General features: G+C 36.9%; 1 protein-coding gene across 2 annotated transcripts in view; it reads right to left on the bottom strand.

The window, feature by feature from the left end:
• VTA1 (vesicle trafficking 1) overlaps window positions 1-13,836 on the bottom strand; it is a 72,820-nt gene that overhangs the window by 43,013 nt on the left and 15,971 nt on the right. For both annotated transcript variants that reach the window (XM_005684855.3, XM_005684854.3), the window contains exons 2-4: window positions 8,127-8,221; window positions 5,281-5,408; window positions 4,536-4,611 (exon numbers count right to left, since the gene is read on the bottom strand). In XM_005684855.3, the coding sequence (XP_005684912.1) occupies window positions 4,536-4,611; window positions 5,281-5,408; window positions 8,127-8,221 (299 nt within the window). The remainder of the gene's footprint in view (window positions 1-4,535; window positions 4,612-5,280; window positions 5,409-8,126; window positions 8,222-13,836) is intronic.

Genomic DNA, 13,836 nt, shown 5'->3' with positions numbered 1-13,836 from the left:
TGTCCGATTCTTCCCAACTCCATGGACTGCAGCCTACCAGGCTCCTCCACCCATGGGATTTTCCAGGCAAGAGTACTGGAGTGGGTTGCCACTGCCTTCTCTGGCTTTAGCTACTATGTTCAAATAACTAAGGAAGCAGTTCCTTGTTAAGGGTTCTACAGTTTAGTCGCTCAGTCGTATCCGACTCTTTGTGACCCCATGGACTCCAATACACCAGGTTTCCCTATCCATCACCAACTCCTAGAGCTTGTTTAAATTCATGTCTATTGAGTCAGTGATGTGATCCAACCATCTCACCCTCTTTTGTCCCCTTTTCCTCTTGCCTTCAATCATTCCCAGCATCAGGGTCTTTTCAAGTAAGTCAGTTCTTCATATCAGGTGGCCAAAGTATTGGAGTTTCAGCTTCAGTATCAGTCCTTCCAAAGAATATTCAGGACTGATTTCCTTTAGGATGGAATGGCTGGATCTCCTTGCTGTCTAAGGGACTCTTGTCTTCTCCAAAATCACAGTTCAAAAGCATCAGTTCTTCGGTGCTCAGCTTTCTTTAGAGTTCAACTCTCACACCGATACATGACTACTGGAAAAACCATAGCTTTGACTAGATGGACCTTTGTTGGCAAAGTAATGTCTCTGCTTTTTTAATATGCTGTCTAGGTTGGTCGTAACTTTTCTTCCAAGGAGAAAGTGTCTTTTAATTTCACGGCTGCAGTCACCATCTGCAGTGATTTTGGAGCCCCCTCCAAAAAAAGTCTGTTACTGTTTCCATTGTTTCCCCATCTATTTGCCATGAAGTGATGGGACTGATGCCATGATCTTAGTTTCCTAAATGTTGAGTTTTAAGCCAACTTTTTCACTCTCCTCTTTCACTTTCATCAAGACGCTCTTTAGTTTTTCTTCACTTTCTGCCCTTAGGGTCGTGTCATCTGCGTATCTGAGGTTATTGATATTTCTCCCAGCAATCTTGATTCCAGCTTATGCTTCATCCAGCCCAGCGTTTCTCATGATGTACTCTGCATATAAGTTAAATAAGCAGGGTGACAATATACAGCCTTGACGTACTTCTTCCTGATTTGGAACCAGTTCGTTGTTTCATGTCCGGTTCTAAATGTTGCTTCTTGACCTTCATACAGATTTTTCAGTAGGCAGGTAAGGTGGTCTGGTATTCCCTTCTCTTAAAAAAATTTCCACAGTTTGTTGTGATCCACACAGTCAAAGGCATTGGCATAGTCAATAAAGCAGAAGTAGATGTTTTTCTGAAACTCCCTTGCTTTTTCAATGATCCAATGGATGTTGGCAGTTTGATCTCTCATCCTCTGCCTTTTCTAAATCCAGCCTGAACATCTGGAAGTTCACCATTCATGTACTTTTGAAGCCTGGCATGGAGAATTTTGAGCATTACCTTGCTAGCATGTGAAATGAGTGCAGCATTCTCTGGCATTGCCTTTCTTTGAGATTGGAATGAAAACTGACCTTTTCCAGTCTATGGCCACTGCCGAGTTTTCCAAATTTGCTGGCATATTGACTGCAGCACTTTCACAGCATCATCTTTTAGGATTTGAAAGAGCTTAACCGTAATTCCATAACCTTCACTAGCTTTGTTCATAGTGAGCTTTCTAAGACCCACTTGACCTTGCGTTCCAAGATGTCTGGCTCTAGTACCTAAATGTAAACTTAGATTCTTTTTTCTTTTGAAATACAGATGAATTACATGCTAAATAGAGATATTTATATGTCCATTAATTAAAACAACAACAAAACAAAATCTCCATTACTCACTTAAGATTTGTGAACATTTTGTTCTCTTTCCTGTATCTGTCACTTTACCTATTGTCTGGGTTCCCCACTGTTGGCAGTTATAACTTCATGGAACTGTGTGCGTGCTTCTGAGATATGTGAGCAAAAGCAGTTCCTCCAAGTAAGAAGTAGGAGACGCCTCTCAGAAGGAAGAGACACTCAGAACGATATGGCAAACCGATCTGCTACTTTGCCTCATTATGACGTTCTCTTCTGACATCTGACATTTCCATCCTCTTCTCTAATTGTGTTTCTTTATTCATTTCTTCCTCTAGCCTTTTACATGCAGGTGTTTATCAGGATGTTTATCTAACCATATTCTCTTTTAAAACTATCTTCTTAACCTGAGAGTTTGTCTACTCTCCTAACTCGAATTTTCCCCTCTCTTTTGCATATTTCTTGTCTTTTGACTTTCAAGAGTCTTGTGGCAATTTATTTTTGGTTGATATACCTGCACTTAAAATTTTAAATCTAAGTTTAAACATATTATTATTCCTCAGGTCAAAGACAACCCACTTTGTATGAAGTTCCACAGTAATCATTAGCTAGTTCTTTTGCTCAAAGTATAGCTCTTTATTCAAAAAAGTCCCCTTACTGAAGATGCCAGTCTTTTTATCATCTGTCTAATCTGACTTTATTTTTTTGGGCTCCAAAATCACTGCAGATGGTGATTGCAGCCATGAAATTAAAAGACGCTTACTCCTTGGAAGAAAAGTTATGACCAACCTAGACAGCATATTCAAAAGCAGAGACATTACTTTGCCAACAAAGGTCTGTCTAGTCAAGGCTATGGTTTTTCCAGTGGTCATGTATGGATGTAAGAGTCGGACTGTGAAGAAGGCAGAGTGCCGAAGAACTGATGCTGTTGAACTGTGGTGTGGGAGAAGACTCTTGAGAGTCCCTTGGACTGCAAGGAGATCCAACCAGTTCATTCTGAAGGAGATCAACCCTGGGATTTCTTTGGAAGGAATGATGCTAAAGCTGAAACTCCAGTACTTTGGCCACCTCATGTGAAGAGTTGATTCATTGGAAAAGACTTTGATGCTGGGAGGGATTGGGGGCAGGAGAAGGGGACGACAGAGGATGAGATGGCTGGATGGCATCACGGACTCGATGGACGTGAGTCTGAGTGAACTCCGGGAGATGGTGATGGACAGGGAGGCCTGGCGTGCTGCGATTCATGGGGTCGCAAAGAGTCGGACACGACTGAACGACTGAACTGAACTGAACTGAATCTCGCTTATGACTTACTTTTCTAATCAGGTCTCTTTTTCTCCTTCACCCACCTGGTACTCTCCAAAAAAATCCCATGGACAGAGGAGCCTGGTGGTCTACAGTCCATGGGGGTCACAAAAGAGTCAGACATGATTGAGCAACTAGACAACAACAACACATACTGGTAAAACAGGAAAAAAAATCTAGATAAATAGTAACAGGAGATGGGAGCAGAAACAGAGCCAAACATTAGATTTATAGAACCTTTAAAATATAAGTGAGTGAGAAGCATCTCTGATTTTCACACTCCAGTTCTCAGTTTTCTCTTATATTCAGTACTTCTCTATTTCAAGAAAATCTGACAGAAGTGGTCCTCAATGGGCACTGCTCCATATCCTAGAGGGTGTTTGGAAATATCTGCTGGTGTTTTCCAGTCATCTGACTGATGGAGGAATGCTCTGTGGGCAAGGGTCAGGGATGCTTTGAAATAAAGGGGACAGTCACACTCAGTAAAAAGGTGTCCCTCATTTAGCAGTTTTGAACTGTACTGCACATTTCTGCCAACTCAAAAACAGCTTATGATCATCAACCCTACAGCTTCACTTCATTTTACATATAAACAAAGAATATTCTGCACAGTTTTGATACACTGTTTTATGAAAATGTAAACTATCTCATAGACTGTTTTGTTTGGAATTTTACTCTGAACAGCTAACCATTTTGAAAAAAATCATTTTTCATAAAAAGCAATCTCTCCAGAGATTTCATATCACTAATAAGACATTCCTCTATCAGTCTCATTTGTAACTCCCTTTTCTTCTTTCTCTTTCTAAATTAATCTCTCTCCTCTCAGAAAACAATTTTTCCAGGTGAATGGTAAAGCCCACTATAGTAAAAAAACAACACTGGAACTAATGGCAATAAGTTCATCACTTAGCCGCAATTTGCTCATACATAAAATGAATACGTGCTCAACTTATTTCAGAGTGGTTTTGAGAAACAAACTGATAAAATGGATAGGAAGCACCTCATAAAATATCAAGTTGCATATGCATTTTACAATAGAAACAAATCTCTAACAATAGTATTTCTGGCAAGAAATAAAATAGGAAAAAAAAAAAAAAACCAGTCCTAAAAAGTTTCTCTCTTCAGTAATGTTTACCAGATAACAATAAATAAATTTAACAGCATCAAGGATCGGTACTATTCAAAAACTCAATAAAATAAAACTATGAACCTGGGGTTCAGAGACCAATATAGTAGCCATGCACTCACTGAAGTGTTAAAATACATGCTGCATTTAAAGAATCTACTACAAAAAGAGAACATTTATTGTTAAAAAATAATTTCACCTTTTGTTTTTAACTTTTTAAAATGTAGCTAGTAGATAATTTAAAATTGCACGTTTTGCTTTTACTACATTTCTGATGGACAAGTGCTCTAAATAAACAATGCAATAACAAAACTAATAAAAAGCAACCAATACTGATTTCTAGCTAGTAAGGCAATAAAGAATATACACTCACTTCATCAGTGAGTTCTCCAAACACTGTTATGACATCTATTAAAAGACTTGCAGTATAGAAGGACTTGATCATGTTTCTGGAAGAGAAAAGAGAGTTTGTCTAATTGAAATGAAAAATGTAAGATGCAGAATTAGTCTTGTAGCTACGAGAAAAAAACTTTCAATGTTTTAAAAAACACTCAAGTTCACGTTTTCAATAAAATCAGATTTTAGGAACACAATGGAGCTCCTTCTGTAATCTGTATTAGGAGGAAGTGACAACACATATTACAGGTGAATATGGTACAATAAGGTTTTCACAGTATGCTTTTCTCTTTAGAAAGTGTAGTGACAATATTATCTGAATTGATATTATGCTATGTGTATTTCTTTGTATTTAAGTTTTACTATAATGACAAATCATTTGAATCTGTGGGGTTGGAAATTTTTAAAATCAGTATCACTGAACCAGGATGTTTTGGCTAATAGTAACTCAGATTTTACTTAACTGCTAAAGAATGGCTAGTTAGAGTGTATTTACTGAGGAAATGAATCTGCTCTGGGTACTTGTCTTTCAGCCATGTTATCTAAAAAGCCAGGATCACTCTTATAACCCAGACCTATTCTAAGATTCAAAAAAAAACAGAACAAAACAAACACCTAAATAATTAATCAGGAATCCTGGTACTTTTTAAGAAAAAAACTGGATAAATTCTGGTTATACAGTAATAAAACTTGTCACTTTTATTTGATCTCTCTTTACTTACTTGTGAAATCTCCCAGCACGATCTTCATTATCTGCATACAAAAACATTTTCAAAGCGTAATTCTCCAAATGTGCAGAACCAACTATTTCTTGAGTAATAGCTTCATTATCACCCAACTGTTTCTTAAGCTAAAATGAAATGAGATATAGAACTTATGATTCTGGACTCAGAGAAGCGTATACCAAGTATAAGAAATCCTAATAATCAAATCCAAAGTTTACAAAAATTTGAAGAAAGTTACTCATGATAACCTGAAAGTATAATTTAGTCCTAAATAGCAAAACATGTATGAGCATGCTTAGTTGTGTTCGCCTCTTTGCCATCTTATGGACTACAGCCCACCAGGCTCCTCTACCCACGGGATTCTCCAGGCAAGAATACTAGAGTGGGTTGCTATTTCCTCCTCCAGGGGATCTTCCTGACCGAGGGATCAAAATTGCATCTCCTGTGTCTCCTGCATTGGGAGGTGAATTCTTTACTACTGAGCCACCTCTGAAGCCAAAATATCAAAATAATAACGAGCAAAAAAAGAGATAACATGCCCAACTATCTATGTATAGCATCAGACAAAAATTTCAAATGTACAAAAAAATGGAGTTAAGAAATTATTTCTTAGCCATATAATTTAAATTTTTAATTTACTCCTATTTCAGTATCTCCTATCAAATATAGAAAAATACAATGAGAAGGATCATTATATCCTAAAAAGTATTTCTCAGAGCACACTGTTAAATTTAGCCAAATATACACCTCAAATCAACACAATTTACACCGATGTACATTTCCAGTCAGTATATCCCTTCCCTACACACAGAAAAAGTATTTTAAAAACAACAAATTAAATTACTATATTTTACTGAGACTGTCATATTGGACTAACATGACCTTCTAGAATATTAGATCTGAATTATCACACAATTGTAAAGAACGTTATAAAGTAAAGAATTAAATTTAGAAAAAGCCACAGAATTTTTCATAAATCAGCAAAGTAAGTATTCTCATAATTAAGGCCCAGAGAGACTGAATATTGGAATTTAAAGACATCTGGGCATCCTTACCCCCAACAAAAATAGAAAAAAAAAGTCCCACATGTAACACTAGTTTACTGTACCCACATTGTGAAATAATTTAATTGGAGAGGCAATTTATTTCTAGAAAAATTTAGTGGGAGTAAGCCATTTAATCTCATCCTTAACATAAAATATCTCTCAGCAAAAACATAATATACCTGAAGTGAACCAAATATAAATATAAACATTATAATACAAGCAGATACGTTCTCACCATGGAATAAACTTCCTTGTTATTTAATGTAGATAATGAAAAATTCCTGGTAAGTCCCTTTATAAATGTGATTTTACATTTTCTGTATTATAAAGAACCATTTAAGTTTTGCCTTATCCATAAGCTATTGTTATTTCACCTATTATTGTTAAGCTGTAAAATTAATAGAGGTTTATTCTATATTAATGTCTGTAAGAGATGGTATTTTACAAAGTATTGCTACCTGTCAGCAATACTGTTTCATCCACCTCCTAACCTCACTCTCAAAAAGAGTACTCAAACCTTTCTCGCGTTCACAGAAGCAGTGTTAGAAGCAGAAGGCCAGACAGGTCCCAAGGGCAGCTGAGTGGTCATCAGTAGTGCCACCAGGCCTACCTTGGGTGGATAATAGCAGAAGATGACAGGGTTCTGGCTCTGACGGTCAGACACCCATACAAGGTTAAAGAGAACACTCTTATCCATGGCTGCTTCATACAACTAACACTTTGATCTGAATAACTTTCAACATTTATAAAAGGTTCTGGATTGACTGGTATAAGTGTTTTGATTTTTAATGTTTAAGTTTTGTTTCTCTAAACGAAATAATGCAACTGGTCAAATAAATATTTAGGTTTCTAATTCTCTTGTTAGGCACTCAGTCATGTCTGAATCTTTGCGACCCCATGGATTGTAGCCCACCAGGCTCCCCTGTCCAAGGTACTCTCCAGGCAAGAATACTGGAGTGGGTTCCTTGCTCTCCCCCAGGGGATCTTCCCAACCCAGGGAGGAGATTAAGTAATGAGTAGAACTTGACATTGTTAGAAAAGAGTCTGGGGCACAGGGTGGAGCCCCTATTACTAAGTGAGGTTACTATAGTTTAGCATTGCCTTCCTGATATATTGATACCCAGTCAAATCCATTCAGTTTTCCCTGGATTGGTGCTTCTACACAATCTATGATGTTACATCATAGTTCAAGATGATTCATTAGTCACCTACCACATTTCTGTTAGCAGAGGAGAATGCCTGGACCATAAGAGTATCCTGTCACAGGACTAAGAGTGGGAGGAAGAGACAATAGGAAACTTGCCTTGTCTTTTTCACTAAATAAACAGCCCATTTCTTTTCTTTTTTTCGATGTGCCTTGTGGCATGTGGTATCTCAGTTCCCTTACCAGGGATCAAACCCATCCTCATGCAGTAGAAGAGCAAAGTCTTAACCACTTGACTGCCAGGGAGGTCCCCCATTTTATTATTATAAGAGCTATTTAAGAATTTCTAAATCAATCATCCATGTGAGTGCATGAAGGAAGGTTAGAAATGATTTGTTACTTATGAAATAATGATTCAAAAGTCTACAATAATCTGGAACAAGAAATAATGTATAGGCAAAGATATTGAAACCAACTTTTACTTACAACTCCCTAAGCACTATAATGTAAATGTAAAAAAAATTATCTAATTTTTCCTCAGCTATAATGACACTGCTGATTGCCACCAACAGTTAGAGCTACAATAACAAACACAAATGAAATAAAATGGCCTTATAAACATTAATCAGAAAAATGTTCAGTGTTCAACTTACAGCTTCTAACTGATCCATTAGCCTTGATAGAAATTTACGACATTCAGGAGTTTTACTATCAATCTTCATTCCCGTTTGCATTGCATACAATCGACCTATAAAGAAAAATACAATGATGTGAATAATTCCCAGGACTGAATGTTTAAAATATGTTGTCTCTAATAAATAATTTAAAATTTAAGTGAATTTAGAAATAAAACTTTGATTTACTGTGGATCTTATTCACAAATATAAAAAACGCAAAACACTATCCAAAGAATACAAGATTCATGATGATGATAACAAATTTCTATGAAGGAAGGCCTTCTCTTTTGACATTATATTTAAAATAAAAGGACCAGTTTGAGGCTGTCAAAAGAACCTGCAATTTAAATTTAGTAGGTAAATGAGGGCATTCAGAAAAAACAACCTTGTGTATAGGAGCACTTGCCAAGGGCCAGATATGTGATAACTGATAAAATACACAATATGTGTTGGGAGAGAGGAAATGCCACTTGAGCTGAGGTTAATGGGGAGAATTGTTTTGGTCATTTTTATGTATACATGTAAAAATAAACATACTGAAGGAGGAAACAGACAAAACAGGCTCTATCTTGAAAGCAAGACTCCATCTTGGGCCAGATTGTGGACTCTGAGCTATATGCCCAGTATCTATGGAAACGACATACCAACTGGAAAACCAGACCCCCCCGGATGGAAGAGCCCCAGGGCTCGTACCTAGAGTCTCCATCGCCTAAAAGAACACCCTAATTATCTGTGTAACTGAATAGAATCATAAATTTTATTATGCTTATTGAGGTAAGGCCACAGGTCTATTGATAATTGTTCACTGTTAACTACCTAGGCTTAAGGCATATGAATCATGGGTTTAAGGCATACGAATCACTCACGGGTTAACTTTGATTGTATCCTTCTTTTCCTTTGTTCAGACTAGTTTCAGAGAATTTGGGGAGGTGGGTTTGAGCATGTACACTTAGGGTATATAAGGTTTTCACAAAAACTGGTTGGGGTCCTTGGCTAAGAGGAGACTGCCTTGGGCCCACCGGTGTAATAAACTGCACTCCACTATCTGCATCGTCCTTCTGAGTGAGTTTGTTTGGCTACAATAATACTATCTCTTGGAACATGTGGCTACAATAATACCATCTCTTGAAAAAAATAATAAAAATATTACAGATAAGGCTGAAGCTAAAAACTTCTCTGAAACCACAACCCTAAACAGCTTTCTCAGTGATGAGAGCTGTGAAGTTTGGTGGCAATTATTACCACTGGTGTGTACACATATTGCCTGTAATTTTCCTCTTAGTTTCAACAACATGCTCTGAAGATTTGCGTAGCCCTACAGGGCTCCACAGTACGGACACGACATTTGAACTAAAGCACAATGAGGTATTCTCAGATTTTCATCATTACAAGCCATGCTGCACTACCAGGCCTTCTTGAGTGCACATGCATGAGTGGCCGGTGGGAGACACCAAGGAGAACTGCTGGCTTGTAGTATGTGTACCTTTTTCACCTGAAGAGCTACTCTTCAACTGTCCTTCAAAACAAATGACCACTATGCAGTTATAGCTACACCACCACATGCAAGCAGTCATTTCTCCCAAACTCACAAAAAGCTGACATTAAATTAAAAACTGGTATTAAACTTCCTATCAATCTCAGGACTGTGTTATCTCACTTTTGATTTTGCATTTTCACTACTCAAAAGATCTTAGAAATGTACTGAAGACCTTTATATCCTCTTTTATGAATGCAGAATAGCTATCAAAACAAAAATTTCATCAAATTTTCTGTTTGGTCGCTTGCTTTTTAACAAACTGTTCTTTATACAGTAGGAAAGAGGGCCCTCTCACCCCCAAGTGGAATCTTGTGAACACTATCGCCTTTCCTGCTCTAGTCTTTTCTCCTCAGCAGGGAATCATTCAACCTATTTCTTCTCAGATTCTGCAACTCCAACTTAAACTCCATGATAATGGCAACTGTAGTCTACTTGGTTTGCTGATGGATCCCTGGCATCTGCAACAGTCCTTGGCCTTCGATAAACATTTTCTGAATAGATAAAATATATGAATGAAAGAACAGTTCATTCTGCCTGATGGCTTTAAATGCCACTTTTGTCATTCATTATCATATATTAAATTTTCATGGGACAAAAGGCCCCAACTCTGTATATTGTCTATCTTGCTTTGTTACTTGTTAGTCTACTATCTATCGTAGCTTTATTTACTACAGCTTTAGAACATGGCAAGCTGTTAGTTACACTTACGGTTTCCAATTCACACCTTCTTTAAAGATGTGTTAATATACTAATACAATTGTGTATTCTGCGTGTGTTTAAATTCAATATCTGTGTCTGAAGGAACTACTTTTAAAGGCTTAGGCTTTTAGGGTTATCTCACAGAGCTTGAAGTTTAATTTATTAATATATTTATTTCTGTATCAAATGTAGGGGTTTGATTCATCCAGTTATCAATGAGAAACAAAAATGGAGTTTCTTAAAGACCTGTACTGATTTACACTGACTCACAACGTAAAAAGCATGATACTTTCAATTTTACTGTACAATATCTAGCACTGGATACTAATCTGACAAAAAAAAATCTAATTTGGAAGCAAAAATAAAAACCCACTTATTATATTCATTGTTTGATCACAATGTGACAAAATTTCCTTTTTCTCTTTTTTTAACCAGTCATATTTAATAACATGCCCAGGTCGTTTGAGAACTAGGTTTGAATCACCTCTCTCCATGCCATGCCTTTTAAAAGCATGGCTGATCACCCTCCCCTTAAAGCAGTCATCTCCTGAGTTGTTCAAGCTTCATGTCTTATCTCAGTCAGCTCTTCTTTTGTCATAACTGTGACAGAACTCCCCAACACATCCTCTTAGTGAGCTGTCCAGGTCTTTTCTTCTAGCACTTTTGCTGTATTTCTTTTATTAAAAGTACATCACATGAGCTCTTTGGAAAATAAACATTTTGGATGAATATTAGGCCATCTTTCAATTTTTGAATGTTGTTTTAAAATACAGAAACTTAAAATATTTATGTACCCAAAGTGATTTTTCTATCAATTCTACGCTTGGAAAGCTCTTTATCGCCAAGAAACTGGATATTCAGCTACATGATTTTTTCAGTTTTTCCTCTGGTTTTTCAAATTTAACTCTTTGATAACTTGCATCTACCTCAGTTACTGGTATCTGTCCCAAATGCAAGTGGTAAAAAATCCTTTCCTTCTCTCATGATTTGTGGTTCATCTTTAGTATGTTTTTACTTTTTATATGTCTTGGCTATTTGATTTTACTGCGATTACAGATCAAATGTCATCTCCTCATATGATAATACCTGTAACTGATAATATGCTTTTTCTTCCTTGAAATTTAATCTTTGTATTTCTTAATGTATTACCAATTTTTTTTCTGGAGACTTTTAAGTGTTCTTGCTCTTATTTTCAAGGGCAAGGCTTTTAGCTGAGCGTAGGGATCAGTTCTGTGCCAGGCTGCTTCTATTTCCCCTAACAGTTTTCACCCTAAGCTATACTGAGGCTGCAGACTTTGAGACCCATAAGAGTCCAGGGAATGGCTGGAGTGTGGGAAGAAAATATTAGCCTTTTATTGATATGTTTATCTCATCCTTTATACTTTTCTTTTATATGCTTCCCTGGTAGCTCAGCAGATAAAGAATCTGCCTGCAGTGCAGGAGTCCAGGGTTTGATCCCTGGGTCGGGAAGATCCCCTAGAGATGGAAATGGCAAATCACTCCAGTATTTTTGCTTCAAAAATCCCATCAACAGAACAGCCTGGCAGACCACAGTTCATGGGGCCGCAAAGAGTCAGGCACATATAGTATTTTTACAATAAATATATATTTAAATATATTAAATATAGTATATCAATACAGAAAAATTATTTATGAAGTTACATAATATTCATGTCTAATCATTTTAAACTTGAGGGTAGACAAGCAAAAGGCTGAGCATCACTGCTCATTGCATCCTTACTCCTCTCCACTGTAAACTATACTTTTTGCCCCAACCAAGTCCATGTTTCTCCACACAGCCCTACTCCTTCCACCATACTCCCTGGAACTACTATTGAAACAGTTCTGAAGAATCAGCAAACTGTCTTACCTCTCCTCAGATGCCTTCTTCCTCTTTGTCTTAATTAAAACCTAAATGTCACTTAAGAAATCATTTTCTTTGCAATTCTCTCAAGTAATAAGTTTTAATTCTCTTACATTCTTTCTAGCATTTAAGAGAAGAGTTGGTAAGTATGACTGGTTTTCTTTTTGCACCCCACTGTTACAGTATTCTCTCAAGGCGTTCTAAATACATGGGTCTAGCGCTCGTCCATTCTCTTCCACTGGACTGTTATGCTTGTAATTGCTCACGTACCTTAGGGTCTTTCCTTATCTTTCCACTATCTTAAAAATTTTGCTGTTCACATGGATAATTAATACTTGTGACAGAGACAGCTAGCAGCCTACCTGCATCCTTTCTCCCTGTCTTCTTTACTAACAAGATTCCTATATTATTAGGGAGTTGTAATATAGCTAGCCAAAACAGTACATTTCCCTGTATTCCTCAAAGCAAAATATGGCCATGCTATTACCTAAGACAAATATTATATAACCAGAAAGTGGCTGAGACTTATGGAAGGACTGTAAAACGGGAATGACAGCAGGGGAAAGGAAATGACTCATTCCCTTTTCTCCTCCCTGCTGCCTAGAACAGAAATGGGATGACTGAAACTCTAGTAGGTAGCTTGGACCACAAGGCGATTTTGGTAATCATGTGCTGGTTTACAGATTTGAAATCAGAAAAAGCCTGCGTCCCTGATGGCTTCATGGAATTGGTACTGGGTACTGCCGATATCAGACTTTCTTTTAAATGAGGAAATAAATCCTTATTTTACTTATGCATTGTAATTCCGAACTTTCTGCAATACGAAAGCAAATCTATTCCTAATGCATACCTACTGCTGTGCTCTCAATTCTTATCAGTTCTGATCTCCATAACTGTACGGACTCTCCCTTATATGCCAGTAACCTCATAACTAAATTACCATTTCAAACTGCTGTACTGTTAATATCAGTATATCATGTACTCAATCTAAACATAACTGCTTTTCTTCCAACTTTAAACTCTGTGTATTACAATAGGCTTCCAGTTCATTGGTGTCTCCTTACTTCTTCATTACAATCAGTCTTTTCTCCTTTAACTTCCTTCTGTAACTAGCTTTGATTTTATGATAGATTTTTCTAGGATTTTATTGCCCTATGTCTAAACCCTGAATCTTTTATTATACTCCTCTGGCAAACGTACACTCATATATATATAAGCTCAACAATCCTCTCTCCCTGCATCTACATACCAGCAACACAGACCACAGACAGATCAGCATCACTATAAATATTAGAATTATCAACCTCAAAAGAGCTTAATACTTCTTCATATTGAATATTCCAGTATCATTTATTTGAGCAAGTAAAATACACTTTCCATCACTACAAACTGAGAAAGCTACAGTTCTTTAAACATACATATTTTTATGACATGCCAACATTTTATGTCCTGTGTGAAACATCTGGTTTGAAACTAATCTTAAAGCTCTCTGTTTTGTTTCCCATCTTCTTTCCTGTTTTGGCATTCTCTGAAGACATTTTATATTAATTGTGTAAAGACTGATTTCCTTATCTTCTCAACTTCTC

The sequence above is a fragment of the Capra hircus genome, chromosome 9 (assembly GCF_001704415.2).
Source record: "Capra hircus breed San Clemente chromosome 9, ASM170441v1, whole genome shotgun sequence".
Lineage (NCBI taxonomy): Eukaryota > Metazoa > Chordata > Mammalia > Artiodactyla > Bovidae > Capra > Capra hircus.
The sequence above is the reverse complement of the archived record's forward strand: the minus strand, read 5'-3'. Positions and strand labels throughout refer to the sequence as shown.